Source organism: Misgurnus anguillicaudatus, chromosome 10 (genome assembly GCF_027580225.2).
Source record: "Misgurnus anguillicaudatus chromosome 10, ASM2758022v2, whole genome shotgun sequence".
Taxonomy (NCBI): domain Eukaryota; kingdom Metazoa; phylum Chordata; class Actinopteri; order Cypriniformes; family Cobitidae; genus Misgurnus; species Misgurnus anguillicaudatus.
Genome location: NC_073346.2, coordinates 34,023,810 through 34,049,255, shown reverse-complemented (window position 1 = coordinate 34,049,255; position 25,446 = coordinate 34,023,810). Strand labels below are relative to the sequence as shown.

At 38.9% G+C, this 25,446-nt stretch overlaps 3 protein-coding genes across 6 annotated transcripts; all 3 read left to right on the top strand.

Moving 5' to 3' along the window:
* The first annotated feature begins 4 nt into the window (after positions 1–4).
* Positions 5–2,927, top strand: psma2a (proteasome 20S subunit alpha 2a). Its single transcript, XM_073872426.1, has 8 exons — positions 5–101; positions 770–846; positions 1,058–1,190; positions 1,359–1,481; positions 2,033–2,114; positions 2,236–2,312; positions 2,421–2,475; positions 2,637–2,927. Exons 1-8 carry the CDS (start codon positions 61–63, stop codon positions 2,751–2,753), a joined length of 705 nt encoding a protein of 234 aa, XP_073728527.1. The 5' UTR covers positions 5–60; the 3' UTR covers positions 2,754–2,927.
* Positions 2,928–3,366: 439 nt separating this feature from the next.
* Positions 3,367–17,552, top strand: LOC129448586 (ATPase family AAA domain-containing protein 2). 4 transcript variants are annotated; one of them, XM_073872423.1, is made up of 29 exons: positions 3,367–3,718; positions 4,392–4,528; positions 4,642–4,694; positions 6,133–6,283; positions 7,899–7,980; positions 8,069–8,159; positions 8,333–8,485; positions 8,599–8,710; positions 9,080–9,103; positions 9,552–9,656; positions 9,898–10,006; positions 10,084–10,199; positions 10,679–10,853; positions 10,953–11,041; positions 11,289–11,448; positions 11,576–11,666; positions 12,048–12,362; positions 12,554–12,674; positions 13,090–13,273; positions 13,349–13,534; positions 13,704–13,839; positions 13,918–14,114; positions 14,197–14,356; positions 14,525–14,647; positions 14,733–14,891; positions 15,782–16,235; positions 16,377–16,506; positions 16,819–16,947; positions 17,397–17,552. In XM_073872423.1, exons 1-29 carry the CDS (start codon positions 3,581–3,583, stop codon positions 17,427–17,429), a joined length of 4,113 nt encoding a protein of 1,370 aa, XP_073728524.1. In that variant the 5' UTR covers positions 3,367–3,580; the 3' UTR covers positions 17,430–17,552. The 4 variants fall into 4 exon arrangements, with proteins under 4 accessions (XP_073728524.1, XP_073728525.1, XP_073728523.1 ...); XM_073872424.1 differs by having other exon boundaries at positions 3,370–3,718; positions 4,410–4,528; positions 13,087–13,273; XM_073872422.1 differs by having other exon boundaries at positions 3,370–3,718; positions 13,087–13,273.
* Positions 17,553–17,791: 239 nt separating this feature from the next.
* LOC129448587 (zinc fingers and homeoboxes protein 1) lies at positions 17,792–24,758 on the top strand. The gene is made up of 3 exons (XM_055211078.2): positions 17,792–18,319; positions 18,986–19,215; positions 20,466–24,758. The coding sequence occupies exons 2-3, from the start codon at positions 19,056–19,058 to the stop codon at positions 22,787–22,789; spliced, it is 2,484 nt and encodes an 827-aa protein (XP_055067053.2). The 5' UTR covers positions 17,792–18,319; positions 18,986–19,055; the 3' UTR covers positions 22,790–24,758.
* The last annotated feature ends 688 nt before the right edge of the window (positions 24,759–25,446 follow it).

Below are 25,446 nucleotides of genomic sequence, written 5' to 3'. Positions count from 1 at the left end.
CGCTGCCGACCAATCAGATCAATTAAACTTCTGTCGTCATTTCCCTAACACAGCACCGCCATGGCAGAAAGAGGGTACAGTTTCTCTCTTACCACATTCAGGTAATTTTATTACTATATTATTTTATATACTTTGTTTACCAGGGTCGCAACGATTGTGTGTTTCATCAAATCACAAACTCCGAGACTTAGAAAGACCTCAGTAAATCGAAAGCATTGATTTAATATCATCCGGGCATTGATGCAGAGTCACTGTGTTTGTAATGCAGTCCTACTTACATCCCTGCTCCTCAGCTTTTATCAGTAGAGTGAACTAAACGGATAATGCATTACACAATAATTATTTTACCACTCTTTGAAGTGTTTTAAAACACTTAATTTGGTTTTCTCTTTGTTATTGGAACTTGATTTTACTTTCACTTTCAGTGTACCAGGGGAAGCTTTTCATGTTTGTCCATTTCATATACATGCATCAATGTGACTTGTAAATGACATGACAGCATATGATTACGTTTAATTTTAATCACTTAATCCCTCTGTCATTTATTGGTTTTAAATGTGTTATTTACTTAAAGTTATTTAGGAGAACTAAATGCAAGCTATTTAAGCTGTGGTACCTCCCCCTGTTTACATTCACTTGTTACATCAGAGTTTGAGATTATGTGTGGAGGAAACATTTATGTATATATGTCTATTGGTTGTTTTTGCAAATATCCAGCATATTGAATCTAACTGCAGATTTTTATTACATTTTGTCTATGTGTGTTCAGCCCTTCAGGGAAGTTGGTTCAGATCGAGTATGCTTTAGCAGCTGTAGCGGCTGGTGCTCCTTCAGTGGGAATAAAAGGTGTGTGATGATTTTTTTTAAACTCATTTACACATTTTCAAATTTAAAGAAAAACAAATTTCTTATTATGTATTTCGTAGATGTGCCTTAACCATGCATTGTTTATATAGATGGATAAAAAGCTCTCATTGGTGTGTTAGTTTTCACTGGACTACAAGATAAATCTATTTATTTCTCTTTATAAATCTATTTATTTCTCTTTATTTCACAGCTGCAAATGGTGTTGTTTTGGCTACAGAAAAGAAACAGAAATCTATTCTGTATGATGAGCAAAGTGTTCACAAAGTGGAGCCCATAACCAAACACATTGGTATGGTTTACAGTGGCATGGGTCCAGATTACAGGTATAGATTTTCAAACTACATGTCTTATATAAAACTATATAGAGGTAGCAAGTACATAGGTAAAAGTTGTTTTATAGTATTAACTAATGTAAGAGCATTTTTAAGCTTTGTAACCTTTATATAGTTGGATTATATGGCCAAGATGATTTTTTTCATTTGTGTCTGCAGGGTCCTGGTGAGAAGAGCAAGGAAACTGGCACAGCAGTACTTTCTGGTGTATCAAGAGCCAATACCTACAGGCCAGCTTGTTCAGAGAGTAGCCTCTGTTATGCAGGAGTACACACAGTCTGGGTATGCTTTCTAAAGATTTATGTCAAGACTAGGGCTGTCACAATGATTAAATAATCTTCTCATCGCGATTGTTTGACCTCATCGCGATGATTTCAGATCACCGCAATGATTGCACATCTCTCTAAAAAACACAAGGGGGAGCTGCAGTGCCTGTATAAACGAGACCGTATCAGATGGCATTCCTTAACTGACAGTGTAACACGTTATGTTGCAAAGCCTTTCATTACAGTGGAAAAAATGCATTTAAGGAAATGCAAAATATGCCAAATATTCATTAAATAATTACTTTTAAATATGTGTTATGTGTGTTAATATTCACTGCCAGGTAAACCTTTCAAAAGATTTATTTTATATAATCACAACAATGTGTGAAAATTATTTCATGAACAAACAAAACCAAAAAAGCCCTAAAACAGGCATTTAATCATCATAATCGCCACAATTTATTATGCAATTAATCGCCAGCAAAATTTCATAATCGTGACAGCCCTAGTCAATACTTATGTTAGGTTTCTGTTAATTTTACATGTCAAGGTGCTGTTTATTCACAGAGGTGTGCGGCCATTTGGGGTGTCCCTTTTGATTGCGGGTTGGGATGAAGACCGCCCATACCTTTTCCAGTCTGACCCTTCGGTATGATATTTCCTTTGATTTAACAGTTTAGTTTTGGTTTTAACTTGGTTTTAATATATAGCTCTCCTCAAAATATATTTGGTACTGTGTTAATAATAAAATGAATTTTACTTTGTTAAAGGGAGCATACTTTGCATGGAAAGCCACAGCAATGGGGAAAAACTACGTGAATGGAAAAACATTCCTTGAAAAAAGATATGAAAGGCTTTTTCATATACCAGTTTGTTTCATTAAAGCATTATCTTCTAAGAGCTTTTCTTTCAAAGGGCTTAACACATTATTTGCTTTATCTTCCTCTTTCAGATACAATGAGGATCTTGAGCTGGAAGATGCAATTCACACTGCTATTCTGACTCTTAAGGTGATAATTCCCAGCTCCAAAACTGACTCCAGACATGTTTGCTGATTGTCTATAATAATTCCAGTCACATATTGTACATCATAAGTATTTACATAAATCTGAAATGTCAAATATTAAATGTATCTTTAATGGCAATTTGACTGGTACGTTTTACGTTACAGGAAAGCTTTGAAGGTCAGATGACTGAAGACAACATCGAGGTGGGAATCTGCAATGAAGCCGGATTTAGGAGACTGACCCCAGCGGAGGTGAAGGACTATCTTGCCGCTATTGCTTAAAGTCATTGCCCTTATAAATTGCAGATTCAACACTGATTATCTTGTTGTCTTCGTTTTTACAACTTGTTAGTACTTAATGATGAATTTGAAAAATGCAAAGAATTCATCGAAGAGTGTATTGTTTATATCTTGTTTTCTTTCTCACTGAAGGAAAAAATAAATGTCTTTTGAAATCCTGTTGTCAGTCACTTTTTGTACTGTTGTTGCACAATGTTCAGATAAAATGTTTCAGATGTATCAGTAACAACAAAATGGCTAGATACAGTGTAAAAAAGACATAAAGTTTGTATATATCTTTCCTTTTAATGTAATCCGAAATTAAAAACAATAACGCTTATTTGCGCCAGTGTGTGTATCAACAAACAAGCTTTGAGGGGGTTTGCCCTGCGCCAGCCAATCATAATCCAGAGAGTTACGTCACTTACGGCGCGCCAAAAATGACTCCATACACCTTCCTCAACGTAATCCTCCGCGAAACCGTATGCTTGTGCAGATAACAATATCTAAGTCTGTTTTGTATCTGACACATTCAGCAGTTTCTCCTATACAATTTCTTAATTTCAATTGCAAAAAAATATTCACACCATAAGGGCGACCGGCTTGGTAACTCGGATCTATTTTATGTCTCATCGGCGCATTCATGTTTTGCGCCGTGTCCTTCGGCTGCTAGTGACGTTTGTGGCGCCAGAAATCAAGGAGGAGCGCTCCACAATTTGAAAACGATGCGCTGTCTTGCAAAGTAATCGGCTTATTAAAATCTTGACAAACATTTTATACAGTGAGTTTTCCTGGCGAATGATTTGAGAGTCTTATAAGGCTCATTAAGGATGGTGATGCTGCGCGGTAACGGTGATATGGACTCGAGCGCGGAGTTTCTGTCCCTGAATCCACCTCAGCGAAAGTCCGCGCGGCTGAGGAAGACTCATGATGACAGTTTAACGAGTGTCGACGACAGTCCGGTTAATGTAAGTCTGTTATTTCTCTTTACATTTACCATTGTGTTACAAAAATGTATGTTACCTGGTAAGTTAGCAAACACTGGCTCATGCTATTCAAAGTTTGGTGGGCCGGTAAAAGAGCGCGAGATGCTTGTGTAACGTTACTTTGCACGAGCGCGCTCAAATGTATACTTGACCAAAAACAGACAACTTGACCTGCAAAGATTTGTATTATAAACAAATGCAGATCTCTTTAAACGCTAATATGCTAAGTACACTTTCTGTAAACGGACAGTAAAATCATCTGCTCAGTCAAAACAAAGTTTGTTGAGCGCGGCTAAAAGCACCAGCCGGTGCCAGGTCGCGAGACGTTTGTTGATTCAAAGCAATTTGATCTGCAAAGTTACGTCGCATTTACATAGTAATGTGACAAAAGTCTTACTGTGGGTTGTTTAATCAGTAATTGATAATAATCTTACTATATTTTGATAGTTGACATCAGAATATACAGTCATGTCAGATAGTATCATGTATGACATACAATAACAAAGCAGTAACATTATGCAATTTAAGAACGTTACACAATCAATGTAAGTTAGTAAGCTAAATAAGTAAATGTGAGACTGTCTTAACAGTAAATTGTAAATAAATGCACTATTGTAACACTGTCAAGGCCAACTGTTTAAGATTTGTTTTTAAGGGATTTTTGTCTGTAAAGGAGGAAAACAGCATGAGGAGCAGAGCCCAGAAAGGAAGACATGCAGTCACTTTTGCTGATATGAATGGACAAACCGACAAATCTCCTTCAAAAGAGGAGATAAAAGGAAAGCATTTAAGGTAGGATGGTGTTGGGTCTTTTTGGTGCTTTTATATTTGTTTATTCTAAGAATATCCTAAAATTACTATTTGCAACATATGTATTGTTCTTTTATTGATTGATTTGTTTGTAGGAAATCACCAAGATTTCAGACAGATGGAGAGAGATCTGCAGATGAGCACACAGGTGGGCATGTTAGTCTGTATTATAAATATTAGAGGCTGTTTACACCTGATATTAAGATGCGTTTTGGTCGATGTGGGCAACGATGAAAACAGTTGTAAAACGTTTTGAGCTTGTCCACTTTTTTTGCCACTTGCCTATAGACCATCCCCTCAAAGTAAGGGCAGGGCTCCAGACTAACATTTGAGAGGGGTGGCACTGGCGCCACCAAGTTGTACAGCTGATGGCACTGGGCCTTAAGTTGGTGGCACCAGTCACTGGATAGAGAGCGCACTGGTAAACGTGAGGAGGAGGGAAAGCTCTCAATTGTCATCTATTAGCTGGCAGCAGTAAGTGTAAGTTTTTAACAATATAACGCGAATGGCGTCTCAATATCATTGCGGTTAAATGCATACATGGGGACGCGCATTGTCTACGCCAGCGTTTCTCAAAGTGTGGGGCGGGCCCCACTGGTGGGGAATAGGAACATTACAAGTGGGGCATGATAAACAGGAGGAAATTTGGTCATTTTTGTGCCCATCTCTATTATTTCCTTTATTTAGTGACCATACACTCAAAACAACACATTTAAATATAAGCCTAACTTAAAGGGGACGTTTCACAAGACTTTTTAAGATGTAAAATAAATCGTTGGTGTCTCCAGAGTGTGTATGTGAAGTTTTAGCTCAAAATACCATATAGAAAATTTTTTATAGCATGTTAAAATTGCCACTTTGTAGGTGTGAATTAATGTCGGAATGTTTATTAAAGCGGAACAAAAACTTTAATGTAGAGAGGCGGTATAGCGGGTATAAAAGTTAACAATGGATACGTTTGTGACACAAAATGAAAAGCACAAGACAGTGGACCTTATCAACCAAAAAGCCAGCTGAAAAGAAAGTATGATGACTTTTGTCAGAGACAAAATGCAAACACATTTGCATTATTATTATTATTTACTTTAGAACAAAGTTAGAACTTATTTTATGCAAAGTGATAATACATTTGCTTGTTTATTTTCTCTTTTAAAAGTGTTTAATGCTTTTATGTTTTAAAATATAAATTTCAACAGTTAAAATTTAAGCTTAGCTGATTACCTTTTTGTTGGTGCGATTGGGGACCGGTGGGGCTCGGAACCCTTCCCTACCTCCAAAGTGGGGAATGGCAGAAAAAGTTTGAGAAACACTGGTCTACGCTGAGCGTAGCTGCGACTGGCCACAATTTCACACGGTGCAAATATTTTTACAACGTCGGACGTAGCTGAGCCCGATGTAGGGCTTGGACCCAACTTTTTTATGTCCGGCTTTCAGCAACCAGCCCCAGTTGTGAACGGGAATGTGTTTATCTTGTCCACTTGTGATCCGATGGATCATAAGGCATCTTAAGACCAGGTGTAAACAGGACCTCAGACTTGATTCTGTTGGCTGATTGCTCACTAAAAATATTATATTACGTTGTTCAGATGAGGCAGAATCAACTCCAGTTACTAGGAACCTGCGAGGCCGGATTCAGAGGCAGGAGGACGACAGCGCTGTGAGACGCAGCTCCAGGATCACAAGATATAGCCATCATGCCAGGAACCAGTCAGTCCTTTATGACAGGCTCATTACAAAGTAAGAATGAAAATACAAAACTTATTATATTTCACGGTTTGTAAAGACAGTGACTAGTTTAAAGGGACTGTGTGTAAATGTTGTGTATAGACACCCATGTCTTTTAATGGAACAGATTACATTACTCGCATCCCATACTCAGGCTATGTTTACATTAATGCGTTTATGCTTTAAAACGCGTTACTTTTGCTACGTTTACGCCTTTCATCTACACTACATCACCGTTTTCGACCCTCATAAACGGATTCGTTCGCAAACGCTGAAGACCCTGTTTTAGTTTGAGAACTCAGACGTTGCTCTGAGTGTAAATGAACGTAGACGGAGTCTTATGTAAACGAACAGCTGATATTAACGTGACAGCGCATCATTTTCAAAGTAAAAATTATTTTATAGATGTAATTGTTGGTTTGCAACGGAGGTTTTGCCAAAAATAGTAAACATCTATAAACGCTATATCGGATTGTTTTAACATGTATCCTTATAGATAATGTCCGTTTTATATTAATGTTTGAGTATTGTTGGGTTTAATGTGTTTATGTTTTGTTTAAATTTAGTTAGCTTACGAAAGATAGACTGTAATTTTATACGCCATATAGGCGTTGCAAAGGCCAATATGAAAGGAGAATTGTAATGGGTCAGACATTATTTTCCAGTTTAATGTAAGTTTTGTTTGCTACTTTAAAATGAATTTCGTTTCAGATAATTGGTCTCTTAATTTTAATCGATGTTTTGTTGATAAGTTTTGTGAATATAAATTAATAAAAACAATAAACTCATTAATATAATGCTCGTTTAGGCGCTTGGCTTTTAGCTATTTCTGTGTTGCTAGCGGAGGACGTGCACGGACCTCGCACACTTTTAAAAATTAATGCAATAAGCATTTCTGGTAGGCTAAAGCAATACTTCACCTCTTACTATGTTTGATTAAAGTTTGCATTTGCTGAAATTTATTTTTGCTTCAAGTTCGCTACTGTTTAGTACTGTTCACTTGAATGCTTTCTTTTTAAATCATAAAGACCTTTCTGTTTAGTTATAAAATCAAAATTAACCTATTAATCATATTAATATGTTGTAGGGGGGAAATAGAACAGTATAAGACTTTCCCAAACACATTTTTATAGGTTCAAAAATAGTGTCTGTTATAGTTGCCAGCAAAGGACCTATGTATGACTTTTTGTCAATATCGCACACCCCTAGGCTGCGTAAACGTGCAAAGGTAAGCTATTATTAGAGTAATAAGTTATTTTACACTTATATGCGCATGCCCAGTTACGTGATTGGTCATGTTTCATGCGTTTATGGTGGTGTATAGTGTGGATGAAGATTCTTTTAAAAATGCCAGTATAAACGAGGATCGTTTTCATTTTAAAATGCCGTTTTAAAACGCAAATGCTCTAATGTAAACATGGCCTCACACCACTGTTTGAAACAATGTTGCTGTGTTGAGATAGCGTAGACAATCACATTTTAAGAGTAAGGTTTTGATCGGGCATAGTGTTTACACATTTTTTGTGAATTTGACTTTATGTATAGTTATTTCTGCAAACCTCCGGGCTCTAATCTACTGACTGATATTTAGCCATCTTGGTTCCTAATTGTTGTTTGTATATTTCAGCACCGCAGAGGCTGTGCTTCAGAAGATGGATGACATGCAGAAAATGCGTAGACGGTTAAGGAGCATGGACAATGAGAAGGAGGTGCGTCATAATGTTGTTCACTGACTCCTCCAAGTGAAGTTGTGATCAGCTTGGATTTCACTTGACTGTTGTGGTGTTTCTTTTGCAGAACATAATAATTTACCCTGGAACCAAGAGGAAGAGGATCACAAAATCTTCGGAGAGTGCACAAGAGGAGAGTTCTGACAACCACGAGAATGGTAGTAAATAAGAAACTCTAATCTTGCTACCACTATAAACACATCCTGAACAAGTGTGTCCATCACTGAAATATCACTGCTGAATCTACAGTCCCACAGCATAAAAATACACTGGATTCCAAAAATGTATTTAGACCACCAAGTTGCATTTAAAATTAACATTTGATTTTCAGAATACAGTGATCATGACGAGGAGGATGAAGAAGGTGAGGGTGAGGAGGAAGAAAATGACGAAGAGGATGAAGATGAGGATGAGGAAGACCATGGAAAACGCTATGAGTTCAGACAAAGAAAAGCTGTTGTGCGCTACCAGGCGCCCCTTGAAGGTTGGTATTATAGTATGTGTAAGAGTCTGTGCATTTAATGTAGAGGTCAGTTTCTTAATCAATCTTTTAACTGACTTTTAAATCAAAACATAAATGTCATTTTTGAATTACAGAGCCAAAGAAGCAGAGCATTTTTTTTAAGCGTCACTCCACTCCGATGAGAAGAAGATATTCCTTTAGTTCTGCAGGTCCAAGGAGCCTGTACAATAACAGGAGAAGCACCAGGTCAGCATTAGTCTTCTGATCTATAGTGTAGAAACATGTTGCAAACGCAAAGTTAGTTTGCATTCAACTGTTATGCAAATATAGGCTATTAGATTTCTCCCTTGTTGCGAATTTGTATAGGGGATTCTGTCTTTATAGGTTACACTGCATGGACCCTAAGATCTCCATGTGTCATGTCACGTTAAATTAATATTCAAAATTTTAAACACAAATTAGTACTCATAGACATAGATGTCAGTAGAGTTATGATACTTACACAAGACATTTAAAACCAGTGAGTAGTAATATCAGTCCCTTCCTTGCACTGTAGTATGCATATAGTGATTGCAGTAGCGCTCATTTATTTTTTGTGTACTTCTTGTGCTATAGTACAGGCAGAAATGAGCGTGATGGGTAAGGACAAACTTCAGTAAGATCTTCAGTAAGCATATCTGCATGTGGTAAAATGAGGGATCTTTACTATGAAAGCATACAAGACTTCACTATATGTCACCCTTATTTTATATATATATATATATATATATATATATATATATATATATATATATATATATATATATATATATATATATATATATATATATATATATATATATATATATATATATATATATATATATATATATACATACACACAAAACGCACGCGCGCACACACACACACACACACATGATTTATTTATACACACATTTTATGCACATACATATGGTTGTATCTTTGGGAAAAGGAGAGGTGATGGTGGCTGAACACTTTGAAAGTTGGCTCTTGTTTTTCTTAAATGATAGCATACAGGATTTTGTATAGTTATGTTTCTTGGTCTGTGGCTTTTGTCTTGCCTTAGGAGAAGACACGCCATCCACAGTAGTGACTCCACATCCTCCTCTTCCTCTGATGAAGAAAAATTTGAAAGACGAAGAAGCAAGAGTCGGAACAGGTCAATAAACAGGTAAAGAGCTCATTTAGTCATAGGGAAACAGGTTTTAATATTCTTAGAGAGAGATTTCTTATAGTCTTATAGGGCAAACAAAGCCATTCAGATTTTGTGCTTTTGTTTTGTTTTAGCTTTTCAAATCAAGATAAGCTATACCCATATATTTTTCATTACGATTTGTAGCATTTTAATATTTCAAAACGTATTAAACTGTCAACGCATGTTATGAATTTAACTTGTCAGTTTTTCTGTTCAGATGCCTTCCTATGAATTTACGTAAGGAGGACTTGTTGGGAATCCACAAGGATAGGATGAAAGTTGGAGCGAGTCTTGCAGATGTGGATCCAATGCAGATTGACCAAACGGTATGTTTTGTCTTTTATAAATTAAACTTAAAAACTGTAAGAATGCACTTGTTTAACTTTTGGATTTGGGTGTGCAGGTGCGCTTTGACAGCATCGGTGGTTTGGGCAGGCACATATCTGCGCTCAAAGAGATGCTTGTGTTTCCTTTGCTTTACCCTGAAGTTTTCGAGAAGTTTAAGATTCAACCTCCAAGGTATGGTGTCTGAAACTTTACTTTTGCAACAACAGCACACACTGTATTAAGCTAAAATGTGTTTTTTTTTTATGTTAAACATGTACATTTATGCCAATTATGTCATACGTTGACTTGAGTGTAAACAATGACTCTGAGGTGCTTTCATATCGTTGCTCTGTCCCAGCATGTCTACTGGCTTAACCAGGGGTGTGAGTTTGGGATTGGATTACCTGTTCACCTGTACCTAAATATGGCAGATGGGGTGGAGTTGTAGAGGGAAACATTTTTGAAAAAGGTCTTTGTTTTTGCAGCTCCATTTAGTGCCTATTGGGGTGCTGAAATTGCATACATCACCATTAGATATTTATTATTTGTTTGGCTGGTCTTTAAATTGGTGGCAAAAAAGATACTAGTTGAAACTGATAAGTTTTATGGGAATGCTAAATAATAATAATTTAAATATGTTGATTTGTGGCATTCTTTACTGTGTGTTACAGGGGCTGTCTGTTTTATGGCCCTCCTGGGACAGGAAAGACTCTGGTTGCTCGAGCCTTGGCAAACGAGTGCAGTCAGGGTGAAAAGAAGGTGGCGTTCTTTATGAGAAAAGGGGCAGATTGCCTAAGCAAATGGGTGGGAGAATCTGAGCGACAGCTCCGGCTCCTATTTGACCAGGTGAACATTTCATACAATAGGTTTTGATGGTAATAATGAAGCCTTTTGTAATCTCTCATGATTACGCATTATTATAATGTTTTTCTGTTTATTTTGAAGGCATACCAGATGCGTCCGTCAATTATTTTCTTTGATGAAATTGATGGCATCGCACCTGTTCGGTCCAGCCGACAAGACCAGATACACAGGTATATTAAGAAAAAAGGCACGAGAAGCCATCCTGTATCGTGAATACATTTACATTTAGTCATTTAGCAAATGTTTTTATCCAAAGCAATTGACAAATGAGAAGCTAACAAAAGAGCAATAGTGCGTAAGGACTCTAAAACTGGTCTCCGTTAACCTAACACCTTTTAAAAATTATTATTATTTGGAAAAGGAAAGATTAGGGGGAATTAAAATAAGTGCGGAAATGTGCTGTTTGTTCGTCTGTAGTTCCATTGTGTCCACTCTGCTGGCTTTGATGGATGGTTTGGACAGTCGTGGTGAGGTGGTTGTTATCGGCGCCACTAACCGTCTGGACTCCATAGATCCTGCTCTCAGACGACCCGGAAGATTCGACAGAGAGTTTCTCTTCAGCTTACCTGACAGAGAGGTGAGAATTCAGGGCTTAATAGTAGATCTGTATGTACTTGATATTCCACTTATGTCTGGGTTTTACTTAAATGTTATTCAATTGAAAAGTGATAGGTTAGTCTACATAAAATTGTTACTGGTTGCAGGCTCGTAAAGATATTTTGAAGATCCATACGAGGCAATGGGACCCGCCGCTGTCTGATGCATTCCTTGAGGAGCTGGCTGACAAATGTGTTGGTAAGAGCTCCTGTCCCACCATGTGAAACATCTTGATTAGCTCATATCAGATAACAGCTACTCTGTCTCTGCTTTCTCTGGGCCAAAACAGATGCTGATGGGTGTTTCTGGGGTATTGGGTAGCACTGTTGTTGTGTTATAGTCCTTTCCTTGTACATTAGCTCGCACTCTTTTGTATTGTAACATTAGCTGCAATCTATTTAAGTTAGTATTATTTCACTGGGAAACATAATTACTTGAATGCTAATTAACTTTCACAGAGATTTTAACGTGTGTTGGTTTACTTATTAGGTGCTACATTATTTTTGCCAAACATTGTATTGTTGTTCATAAGACTGAAGTCGAAAGTCTGAAAATGTAACAATCTCTCTATGCTTCCAGGTTACTGTGGCGCAGACATCAAAGCAGTGTGCGCAGAAGCAGCTCTGTGTGCCCTTCGTAGACGTTACCCACAGATCTACACTTCCTCTCAGAAACTCCTGCTGGACGTGGAGTCCATCAGCATTAGTGGCCGGGACTTCCTCTCAGCCATGAGGAAAATAGTTCCAGCCTCTCAAAGAGCAGTGGCCTCTCCAGCGAAGGCTCTTTCACCTGTAATTGAACCCCTGCTCAGCTCCGCCCTCAGTAATGCTATGGAGATGCTGCAAAAACTCTTTCCTCATGTAGAGCAGAGCCTCAAGAAGAACAAACACCCTGGTACTTTATAATAACCACTGGTTTATTATTCATAAACATGTTCAGCTTTAACTAGAAGCTTTAACGGGCAGTGTGCTGCAAAAATCAGTCAACCAGCAAAATGTAGCATTGCTCTTACAATTCGTTTGTCAAACTTCGAACAACATGAAAGAGATTTTATTACCTTACGCTTTCTGTATTTTCTGTTTCAGAGGGCGTGTCTGGCATCTTAGAAGATCTGCTACTGAGTGAAGATGAGGGGTCTTCCATGTGCATCACTAATAAAAGCCAGAAGACCACTGGACCTGCACCATCTGCACTCCATCTGAGCAGGTTAAAGATGAGAGAAATGTGACTTGCATATAGGCCCTATTTACGCCTGGTATTAAGATGCCTTTTGGTCAAACAAGTGAACGATGCTAAATACAGGTGTAAACGGGATGTAAAACTTTTGATGCCCTCTCTGTTAAGGATATGTGACCCTGCCTGTGACAACCCAGCTAACGTCTTTTTTTTTTTTATTGTTTTCTACATAATCATCCTACATAATGAAAAGAACCTTCTGTAAAAATATATTCTGGATATCTTTTGGATTTTATTGCTTGTATCAAAATTAGATTTTGAGACTTTAGCCTGGTTTTCACAGGCAGGGTCATGTATGTGATTCTGTTTAACTCTTTGGCAGAATATTACACAACATACTGCAACGTACTCCTCTTCATTGCTGTCGTTGTCTGTGTAACAGAAGCACCCAGCAGCAGCCCACCTCATTCAGACCCAGACTGCTGCTCTGTGGGACGTCAGGCTCTGGTCAGACTTCACATTTGGCTCCTGCTATTCTTCATGCTCTCGAGAAGTTCACGGTGTATACACTTGACATAGCTGTACTGTATGGGGTCAGCACCTCCACCCCAGAGGAGGCTTGTGCGAAGGTGAGAACACACCAAAGCAACTAAATTTATTCTTGAGGTCAAGGTAATGATGATAACTTTGGATATGTCTCTCAGGTTTTCTGTGAGGCGAGGAGAACGGCTCCCAGCATTCTGTATATTCCTCACATCCAGCAATGGTGGGAAACTGTGAGCTCTACGTTGAAGGCCACATTCATCAGTCTCCTGCAGGACATCCCGTCATTCTCCCCCTGCCTCCTGCTTGCCACGTGCAGCTACCCTCACCAGACACTTTATCCTGAGGTAATACTGCATACCAATACTGGGGCTTGTTAGTCAGAGATTAAATCAAACCGTATGACACATGCAAATCTATCCATGCTGTCTGTTACATAATAAAAAGAGCAAAACGACATATTTGTTTACATTAGAATTGTATGGAAACTATTGTTCTTTGTGCTTTGGTTTAAAGGTGCAGGACCTCTTTCATGTTGAGTACGGTGAAGTATTCAACGTTCCACTTCCTTCTCGAGCAGAGAGGTTTAGATTCTTTCAGGATCTTATTTTAAATCAAGCTGCGAAAGCCCCAGCATCTAAGAGAGAAGCAGGTAAGTGTTTTTCTATATTGAACGTCACGTTTCTGTGAATGAAAATGTGCTTCACTAATTAATTTCTTTCTTTCTCAGTGCTCCAGGCACTAGAGGTGCTACCAGTAGCCCCTGCACCTCCTCCCCGTCAGCTCTCTGAACAGGAGCAGCAAAAGCTAGAAGAACAGGAAGAGAACACACTTCGGGAACTCCGCCTCTTCTTGCGGGATGTCACTAACAAACTGGCACAGGACAAACGCTTCAAGGCCTTCACAAGGCCAGTAGACACAGAGGAGGTACCCACAGGTTTTCAGGACCATATCCCTACCGTGTCAGCTCTCCAGTGTGATCTCTTACCTGTTGTTTTTATTGGGGCAGGTTCCTGATTACACTACAGTCATCAAACAGCCCATGGACCTATCCACTGTTATGTCCAATATCGATCTGCACAAATATGACACGGTGGCGGCTTACCTGCACGATGTGGATCTGATCTGGAAGAACGCCCTTGAGTACAACCCAGACAAAGACCCCTCAGGTGAGCTGATTTTACCACTGTACTGCCACTGAACTATAAATACATCCTGTCCAATCAGATTTTAGGAGTCACAACTATCACTTATGATTGCTCTTGATCTTAAAGTGTATTTTACAATCGTTGCTCACCTATTGTGTTGTTTATTTGTCATCCTTGTGTTTGTAACAGATCGGCTTATAAGGCACCGTGCTTGTGCTCTCAAGGACGCTGTGCATGTCATAATCAGAGACGAGTTAGATGAGGACTTTGAGAAGATCTGCACTGATATCAAGGAGTCACGCATGAAACGAGGTTTCAGTCTGCACTGATGTTTACTCTGAAGTTATATTAAGGTTTAGATACGACTGTGGCACTCACTCATATTTAATATCTTCAGGCTACACCTCCTCTCGGTTCACTCCTGCTTTCTACCACGTGCTGCCAAAGGTCTCTGCACCAGTGGAACAGAAGATGAGTGATCCACCACCCAGTAATGATGTTGCACCTGTGGCAACTCCAACAACAATGACAACACGTCACACTGGAAATAATACAGGTGACTGACAAATATGACACATGCGGCCTCGTTGTTGACGTTATTGTATCTTGTAAAATGTTTAAAGGGATAGTTCACCCAAAATTAAAATCGTAAAACCTCCGTTCATCTTCGGAACACAGTATAAGATGTTTTACATTTAGTCCGAGAGCTTGTTGACCCTTCATTGAAAATCTACGTATGGTATACTGTCCATGTCCAGAAAGGTAATAAAAACATCATCAAAGTAGTCCATGTGACATCAGTGGGTCAGTTAGAATGTGTTGAAGCATCGAAAATACATTTTGGTCAAAAAAAAAAATCAGACTTTATTCAGCATTGTCTTCTCTTCTGCGTCTGTTGTGAAGCGCATGCCCGAGACTAAAGTCACGTGACTGCAGTGACACGGATGACGTGTTATCCTCAGACGTGTTTGTAAAGTTTTTTTTTTAAACTTACAGCGTGCGTCTCCCTCAGACTGTAAACGTAGGTCGGGCGCACAAAAAAAGCATCTGGAGCGCACCAGATAACACGTCGGCCGCATCATACGTCATCCGTGTCACTGCAGTCACGTTGGACCAAAATGCATTTTCGAAGCTTCAACACATTCTAACTGACCCACTGATGTCACATGGACTACTTTAATAATGTTTTTATTACCTTTCTGGGAGGGATGCTCCGATCGATCGGCTGATAATGCTTGCTATGTTTCTCAATGAATTACGGTGAAATGCCGCTACATCCAAAAGCCAGGGGGCGCTCTCGTGCAGAAACTCAAAATGCGCTGTAGACGAAGAACAATACACACGCAGCTGTGATGACACGCAGCTCCATGAAATTCATTAAGCATGAATTGAACGCAGTAAAGTTTAAGATCAACAGATAATATATTTGACATATTACATCCACAGCTTCACAAAAGAAAAAGAAGAGAAAGAATACATGGAGAAATGGCTTTATCCGCAAAAAGAAGCAATCCCCACATTTGAACTCTAGAGACAACACAGCCGAATCAGGGGACGAAGAGGAGGATGAAGAGGAAGATGAGGAGGAAGATGGAAAACCAGCCGAGAGTGAACATGCAGCGAAAATGAATGATACAGAATGTGAGTCGATGGAGGTTGATGGCTGTGCTCGTGCCAAAGACCCAGGAGAATCGAATTCAAACACTGGAGTGCCAATTGATCACAACACTAATGATGCAAGACAACATGATGGTGCTGCCTCCGAACCGGACAGAATCGTGAATGGAGATGCTGTCCAGAATAGTGATGCCACAGTCGGACAAAATGATGTCCAACCAGCTGAGAGCACCAAGTCGAAAAGGGCAGAGCTGAGTTCAGAGGAAAACACAGGAACAGAGTTAGTCAATCACAACCACGTACTGCAGGAAAATGAAGAATATTAACAGCATTAGCAGCAATAAAGCTGAAGTAATAATTTACTATTTAAAAGCAATGCAAGATTAGCATTTTTGTCATTTGCATTTATTTGATTTTCAGAGTTCAGACTTAGGAGGATGACGAGAGGTTTTAAGACCCAGGCTGAACAGCAGAGTCTCATCAGTGTGGATGCTGCCATGAAGATCTTGGAGCAGAAGAATCAGCCTCTTATTGTGGATCACAACAAGCTGAAAGTAAATCAATTATTTATTTAATACTTTTCTTCTTTATCTGTACACATGGTTTTGCATACCACAAATTTTTCTTTTAGTTAGTTGTCAAAGCCAACATGCTGTTATTGTAAAAACCTTGAGTTTAGTTTATGTATGTATGTATGTATGTATGTATGTATATATATATATATATATATATATATATATATAGGAACACTTTGAACTACATTAGGGAGGCAATATTTCTTATCATACAAACTTTTTTTGAGTCCATGTTTAAATAAATTAAACCTTTTGAAAAAGTTTAATCTTTTCATTTCGTTTTTGTTCCAGGAACTTCTAGAAAGAGTTGTGGACATGACAGAGAAATATGAGGTCAATCGTCTGGAGAAGCTTTATGCTCTGTTGTGCCAGAGCATTTACAGACACAGAAAAGACTATGACAAAACTGCACTTATCCTGGTACGTTTAGAGAATGAAGAAAAAAATTCTGATTCCTTAATATAGGGTGACCACACGTGCCATTCTTCCCGGACACGTCCTGGCCAGGATTTCGGTTGCATCTTCCGAAAGTCGTATTTGTTGACCGCATACATCATAGAGGACTATTATTATTATTATTACAGAAAAGCAACCGTTACATGTTAAGGTAAGAATGAAACTATGATTGAATGTCTTATGTTTTTACCTGAAGGCGTATGTGGTCGGCAAATATGGCTTCCGGAAGACGCACCAAAATCCTGGCCAGGACGCGTCCGGGAAGAATGGCACGTATGGTCACCCTTAATACTATACTGTTAAATTGATTGTACAGTAAATGAAAATAATCAAAATAATGTACATGCCATCAGTTCTGGCTATATTTTTATATTTGTGATGGGTCTTAATGTTTATTTGTCTTTCTGTTTCAGGAGATGACAAAAGAAGTTGAACATTTCTTCTAGATAGTTTTTTTTTATTACATGAACAATACATTATATTTCTTATAAAACACTTTTATAAATTAAAATGAGCTTATTCTGTAGACATGTCTTGATTTGTTGTGCATATTAAATCCATTAAACACACTCATTTGGCCTCGTTTTTTGTGGTTATCATTTTTGCTATGGTAATGAGATGTTTAGGTTCTAAAAGATTTACTTTACACATCAAGTACTAAAAATATCTTATTCTGGTTCTCGCGAAATCTAACTCATTTTAAAGTGTGTTAAGTTGGGAATAAAGGGAAATTTCCATTTGAATCTCTCAAGAGACGCATGACTGTCACGTGACTAAACTCGTAATTTGATTGGTCGGTTTCATTCTTTGGGGAGCTGTACGTATCTGTAGGCATTGCTATAGTTTTCCAGTCAGTTCATACTTTATAACGTCAAAATGTGACACAGGTGTTTGCATTGAATTAAAACTGAGTCCTACATGAGTTTACTGGTTTAAATAGTATGTACATTTAGCGATTTATCGACGAATTTACGTGACGGTGGGGAGTCGCCTGGCGATGACGTCAGGACGTATTCCACTGACAGCGGTGACGCCTGATCATTAAAAACTGCCATTAAAATGAGCGCAGATATTTTTGTGTATTACTGTGAGTTTGAGACTCATAAAAACAGCTTCGCGGTCCACCAGCTTGAATATTAACGGAGTAGAGACCTCACGGACAGAATAATCCGATCGGCGTGGCATCTGCCCGGTCCAGTCTGTGTTCTTTCCCCTGTACGTGCGACGGGTCTCGGTCCATCTCGCCTCCGCTCTTCCTGCAGCCGAGCGGTTAGTCGCACCCCGAGCTGCGATCTGACCCTAAACCCCGCGGACAGCATCGAGCGGGTGCCCGGCGGTGAGTTACACTCGGTCACAATAGACTAACAAAAAGTACCACCGTGGTGTTTAAGTATTATACTGTGTATTCTTGAAAAACTGTCTGCGACGATGTATGCTAATCTTTCCATACCATGATATTTATCAACGTACCATAATATTACCATCTGATGCCATTAGTCTAACATGGTATCACCAGAGTGCTTTTTTGTAACATTTAAAACTCAGTCAGACCCACTTTTTTAGTCCGTAACTGATTTATTGTTCAGTGATCCTTTGTGGTTATTTTACTATAGTAACCACAGATTAAACATTGTATTTGTAGTAAAACTATGGTAATCCAAATAGTAATCAATCACTTCTTTGTAATATTAAAAACTCTTTCAGACCTATTTATATGAACTTAACCAGGGAAATTAACCATTGTTTTACTACAGTGATTTTAAATGAACCATAACCAGACTATGGTAATATAAATAGTTATCAATTCCCCAAAAACATACGCTTTTAGTATAATGAAACAAGCCATGGTTAAAGATAACACTTGAACGGTTTAAAAAGTTACACTGACACAGAAGAAACTAATGTTATAAATCTGATAAATTTTGATTTCACATTTCTGACCTGTATGTTTTTGTTTCTCTCTCTTTTTCCATGATGTTGTACTTAAATTCAACGGAACCAGCATTTAGCATGTAAATTCAACATCCTGAAGGTTTCGGATCAGTCTATTTGTTTTCACGATCAAAAGCACAATGTCAAGTCGAAGGAAGTCCACAACGCCCTGCATGGTGCTTCCGTCAGATGTCATAGACCAAGATCCAGACATGGAGGCCCTGGAAGGGAATGATGGAGCTGAGAGTATGGCAGACGGTCCTATGGAGGGAGCAGTAGTTCCCATGGAAACAGAGACGGGTGAGGTTCACCTCAAAATTCACCAAAGTCACCAAAAATTATTAGTGTAGATAGAACTGTGTTCCATTATGTTTCAAGTGACAGGTTGTTTTTGTGTTCACATTCACATACAGTTTAATACAGCAGTTTTGCACAAGATTTTTACCTAGTGAAAGTTTACAGAAAATAAAAAAACTGTTTACATTTGTGTTTAGCTGACACTTTTTGAATGAAGGTAAAAGGCTCAAAAATTCAATCAATATATTTGATTCTGATATATTCGGTAATTCGTTAAAAAAATCGCCGTCTGCGTTTAACGGATGCTGCCAACAAACCTGAGGCTGTAATTAAGCGGATTTTAAGCCAAAATATTTGGTGAACATATAATACGTGTCGAGAGCGATTCAGCTGATCTCCGGGTCTGGCGCTAGCACTTTTAGCATAGCTTAGCACACTCCATTGAATCTGATTAGACCATTAGCATCGCGTTAAAAAATATCCAAAGAGTTTAGATATTTTTCCTATTTAAAACTTGACTCTTCTGTAGCTACATCGTGTACAAAGACTGATGGAAAATTAAAAGTTGCGATTTTCTAGGCAGATATAACTAGGAACTATACTCTCATTCTGGCGTAATAATCAAGGACTTTGCTGCTGTAACATGGCTGCAGGAGAAAATAGTTCCCTTAGTAACATTCAATAGCAGGGGACTATTTTCAGGCACTGCATAATATCATTGCGCCTCCTGCAGTCATGTTACGGCAGCAAAGTCCTTGATTATTACTCAGGAATGAGAGTATAGTTCCTAGCCATATCTGCCTAGAAAATCGCAACTTTAACTTTTTTCCGTCAGTCTTCGTACACGATGTAACTACAGAAGAGTCAAGTTTTAAATAGGAAAATGCTAATGGTCTAATCAGATTCAATTAAGTGTGCTAAGCTATGCTAAAAGTGGTAGTGCCAAACCTGGAGATCGGCTTAATGGATTCCAAAACGATAAAAATCAAATGTTTAACTCTAGGGGATCTGGAAAATGAGCATATTTTTTTTTAAAAGTGGAGTGTCCCTTTAAAGTAGAACCAGCTAAATATGTCTATTGCAGATATTTGCAAAGTTGGAGCTAAACATTTCTGGATGTGGCTCCCTTAAGAAACAAAACGAATAGCTTTGGTGTGTAGGTTTATTTGGTTGTATAGGGGTCAAAAGTACTTTACAGATTGAGCACTTGCTATAAATAGTAAATAGTGATTTTAAATGTACTGTCTTTACAGAGTATGATGGGTGCCATCTCTCTAGTGAGGACTGTCATTCTTCAGGAAAAAGCTCAGGTCAGACGTCAATAGAGCAGCCGGTCTCTAATCTGACTGCCGAGGGTGGTTGTGTGCTGACAGAAATGGAAGATAGTGATGATCCCTCAGTTACTGGCATTTCTCTCAGCAAGACTCCTATAATGAAAATGAAAAGCAAGTCTGAACCCAAGAGAATAGCCATGTCTCTGAAAGGCAGTAGCGAAAGTGAAATAGTGCCTGAAAGTGAGATGGAACTGGAGCCGTTGGAAGCGTCTGTGATGGGCTCCTCCATGACAGGTGAGCTAATGAGTCCACTGCTCACCGAATCTGTAAAGCCCAGCGTCCTTGTCAATATTTCAAATCCTGTGGTAGCAGATCAAAAGAAGCTGATAATGAACCCTGCAACGGTTCTTCCCGCTGGCCTGGCTCAGGTACTTTCTGCCTTGCAGGCCCAGCAGACTGCCCAAGCCCAACTTCTCATACCCGTGAGCAGTATTCCCACCTACAATGCCGCCATGGACACCAATGCAGTCCTGATCAACACTTACAAGAAGTTTCCTTACCCATCAGTGGCTGAGATCATGGGACTTTCCGCCCAGACCAAGTTCAGCGAGGAGCAGATAAAGATCTGGTTTTCTGCTCAGCGTTTGAAGCACGGAGTCAGCTGGACCCCGGAGGAGGTTGAAGAAGCAAGAAGGAAGCAGTTTAACGGCACGGTTCACACCGTACCCCAAACCATCACAGTCATCCCGGCTCATCATCTGTCCACCACTAATGGCCTGCAGTCCATTCTTCAGACCTGCCAGATTGTGGGGCAGCCAGGTTTGGTTTTGACACAGGTTGGCACGGCAAACAGCCTCCCAGTCAGCACCCCAATAACCTTGACCGTTGCAGGGATGCCCATTCAAAGCCAGACGCCCAAGTTCACAACCCATCAGACAAGTCCTGCCCTTAGTGAAACAAAAAGAGCAACCACAATCCAGCCACCATCGCTGACGCCTCAGGAGAACTCTGCTCTCAGTGCAGACCACTTTGGCCTGCGACCTAAGAAATCTAAGGAACAGCTGGCTGAATTGAAAGCTAGCTATCTGAAGAATCAGTTTGCGTCTGATGCCGAGATAGCTAGACTAATGAAGTTAACTAATCTAACTAAAGGAGAAATTAAGAAGTGGTTCAGCGACACTCGATACAACCAGCGCAATTCTAAGAACAGCCATGCTTTCCTTGCTAGTGACCATCCCAGGAGTAATAGCAGCACCACCATTGTCATCGATTCTAGTGACGAAACGCCCCAGTCTCCAACGCCATCGCCCATCAAGGAGAAGGAGACGAGGGCCAAGACCTGGAACACATTCCCAGACTTTACTCTTCAGAAGTTTAAAGAAAAGACCCCAGAGCAATTGGTGGTCCTAGAGGAAAGCTTTCAGAAATGTGACACACCAACTGATGAAGAGCTCAGTAGATTAAGAGCGGAGACGAAGCTCACCAGGCGAGAAATTGACGCCTGGTTCACAGAAAAGAGGAAAACCCCGGCAGCCGATTCCCTGGAGGGAAAAACAGATGGTGAAACGTCCCAGAAAAAACGCAGCCAGACTCCACCGGGTGGGAAAAGACTGAGCAAAGAAAAAGTTAGTAAGAAAACTCCAGAGCAGCTACATGTTCTCAAAACTGCTTTTGTTCGCACCCAGTGGCCTTCGGCTGAAGAATACGATCAGTTGGCTGAAGAAAGTGGACTGCCTCGTTCCTACATCGTCAATTGGTTTGGTGACACGCGCTACGCCTGGAAAAACGGCAACTTGAAGTGGTATTTTTACTATCAGAGCGGCAACGTGAATGGCAACAAAAACAGAAAGCGAAGGATTCGAAATCGTGGTTGGGGAAGAAGCCGTACTAGAAAACCGAAGAAGTCCACAGAAACGGAGAAGTCGCTGCCGATCAAGTTCAAGTCTGGAAGAGATATTTTGAAGGAGTACTATTTAAAGCACAAGTTCCTGAACGAACAGGACTTGGATGAGCTTGTCGCCAAGTCCAACATGAGCTACGAGCAGGTGAGAGAGTGGTTTGCTGAGATCCATCGGAAGGAGGAAATGGGTACCAACCCATTTGAAGATAAAATGGGAAATGTAGATCCAGATGAGGACGAAGATGAGTCACAGGGTGAAAATGAAAGAGCCGCTGAGGAGCAAGGACCTTCCGCCATGGGAGAAGATGATGGAGACGACGATGATGAGGACACGGATGACAGTGATTCCTGGGAGCCTCCACATAGCGTTCGAAAAGCATTGTCGGCATCTGAGGATCAGTGATCTAGATTTTGAGCAATGGGTTTAAATGTCCCCATTAAAATTTCATGACCACGCGCCCTCTTTCACTGCACCCATAGTTTCATTTAAGGTTTGACAAGATTGTTTCGTCAAATCTTGCAACAGTCCTTGAATCAATTTGACAATGTCATGCAACCAATTTTCTGCACCTTAAACTTTGCTCTCGCAAAGACATCTTATTCAAAGCCTCAATGTTGGATCGGTTATGGTTTTTTAAGGGGGGCCTTTTAATCATTTAAAGTAATTTGGAGAACTCCGTGCCAAAGTATTGCATTGAATGTTACGGTTCTCTTCGAATGGAATATGAAATGCATCCCTTTATCCAATCGACATGACGTATTCCTGAGGTGCCGTCATGTGTGTGGTATAAAAAACGAAACCAGCCACCTTATTTGTGTAGCAGTTCAGTAGGAGTGAGACCAAACATTTCCAATACAATTTTCAAATTCAATGACATAAAAGTGTTTTAACTCTCATTCCCAATGTTTTTATCATGTAGTGGTTTATTGTTGAAATCCATACTTACCCTTAACACATACTAAATATGGATACATACCTGGAATACAGCACACAGTACATCTAACAGGACAGTTTGGGTACTGTAGTCCCTCTGACTGCCATAATGTGGGTCATCCTTAAAACCTATAACTCATCATCATGTGTGGAAGATTATTTTAGCGACGTGACTATTTTACAGCTTACACGTTTTTCAAGTGGACTGTTTTCGAGTATTTTCTAGTATTCAGTGGAAACATGGACACAATAACGATTTTATTTTTGCTGTCTATTCATTCAAGATTTTTGTCTATCAGATTACTTCAACAAACATAAAGATGATCGTAAGCTTGAAGGCAAATGATACTTTGAATTGCTTGACACATTTGAAATGATCATGTGAAGAAAACGTAAAAAGCTCGTAATCTGAAAGTGTTACATGGTCTGTCATTGTTTCATGCTTCTTTTTTATTATTTTTGAAAACGTTCGATTTAAGGGTCAGAATGAGATGCTATCAAATAATCACTGATGAATTGTTACTTTGTGTGTGTGTGTATAATTGAATTTTTTTCTAATATTCGTGCATGAATACACAGCACTATTACTGGTACTTTATAACTGCACCCCTTAGCAAGACATTCAATATCTTCATTATATTCGCATGTATTGACATTGAGATGAATGATGGAGAAGTGTTCAGTTTGTACATATACCTTTATACTTCACTAGTAGTTTAAAGCGTTTTATAAGTTTGTATTTATAGTAATGATGAATTTTACCCTTATGTGAGTGAGTGATCATTATTGTGTGATATGAAACCAACATTTCACAGATTTTAAAGCTCTATACTGTCTCGATATGCTCCAGATTTTTTACTTTCTGGTGAACATTTATTTGACTTGCTTGCAACCCTCTAAACTTATTTTTTGTGAATACTGTAGTAGTTTATAATAGGCCAGTGGTCAAATCAGCCTCTGTAAACATGGTAAGTACTGTTTGAACAAAATAGCACAGTCAAACTTGTGTCCTCTCCACTTTTATTGACCGTTCCTTTTATGTTTTTTATAGTTTGAGAACCTTTGACTGGGATCTTGCGTTTAGTGCTGAATCTAATTACAGTTGTATGTTGTGCTTCCTTCAGCTGATTCTATTAACATTCAACCGCATTGTGTTGCTAAATGGTTATCACTTTAGTCTGGCTGTTACTAGGCTCTGTAAAAAACAATTTTTTATGCCGATATGAAACCGTAATGAATTGTAATATAAAAACGATTGATGAGCCTTAAAATCTGTAGACGCCTCTTCGGTGGCAAAAGCTTTATTTCCCCGAGCCATAGTCTTTGTGCAATGCTTTTAATTTAATTGAATTGTTTTAATAGGCTTTCGCTTGATTTAGACTAAATATATATATATTTTCTACTTGTTTGAGGATGACACAATAAATTTGAAAAATTTTGTCTGTCTCATTTACTACTCTCTGGCGGTTTAGGGGCGGTTTCCCGGACAGGGATTAGACAAAAAAATGCTGTCCAAACTTGCACCGACATCTCAAAATACATCAGTGCCCTTTGTTTTGCCTCAAAATGCACATCAGTAATGTTTTTAGTATGTTTGTTAAAACTAGTTATATTTCCTAATTTAATGGCCTAGTCCTGGTTTAAACTAATTCCTGTCTGGTAAATCACCCCTAAAAATTAATGAATGATTAAAAATGGATGATTTATCAATTAGAGACACTTTTGACTACTACGTGAAAATCTTGAGAAATTAAACTTTTTATTAAACTTTTTTCCAGTGGTGTTGTGGTGCCTGGAGAAGTGGGTATACTCTTAAGTTATGCCCTCATTTTTTTTTTAAGTGGGTATACCCCATGCCATCAAATAAAGAAGTGGGTATCCTCCGTATACCTTCGTATACCCTGCACTGCACCACTGATTTTTTCTAATTTAAAGCATTTATCACATGTTTTGGAACAACCATCACTACCTTTATCAAACCATGGATTTTGTATAATGTGTTATGGTAATATTTACATTTATAAATAAATTTAAATTTACATAGATAGTATTTTTATTTTGGACTTGGTTACATCATAAATTAAAATAATCAAATACTTGATGATTATTAAGGAAAGCTACTCTCA

Coding starts and splice junctions, on each gene's coding strand:
- LOC129448587 (XM_055211078.2), top strand. CDS start 19,056: ATGTCAAGTCGAAGGAAGTCCACAACGCCCTGCATGGTGCTTCCGTCA. Junction 19,216..20,465: donor TCCCATGGAAACAGAGACGG/GTGAGGTTCACC, acceptor CTGTCTTTACAG/AGTATGATGGGTGCCATCTC.
- LOC129448586 (XM_073872422.1), top strand. CDS start 3,581: ATGGTGATGCTGCGCGGTAACGGTGATATGGACTCGAGCGCGGAGTTT. Junction 14,115..14,196: donor GGCCAGTAGACACAGAGGAG/GTACCCACAGGT, acceptor TTATTGGGGCAG/GTTCCTGATTACACTACAGT. Junction 14,892..15,781: donor TCACACTGGAAATAATACAG/GTGACTGACAAA, acceptor TTACATCCACAG/CTTCACAAAAGAAAAAGAAG.
- psma2a (XM_073872426.1), top strand. CDS start 61: ATGGCAGAAAGAGGGTACAGTTTCTCTCTTACCACATTCAG. Junction 2,313..2,420: donor ACATTCCTTGAAAAAAGATA/TGAAAGGCTTTT, acceptor CTCTTTCAGATA/CAATGAGGATCTTGAGCTGG. Junction 2,476..2,636: donor CTGCTATTCTGACTCTTAAG/GTGATAATTCCC, acceptor TTTACGTTACAG/GAAAGCTTTGAAGGTCAGAT.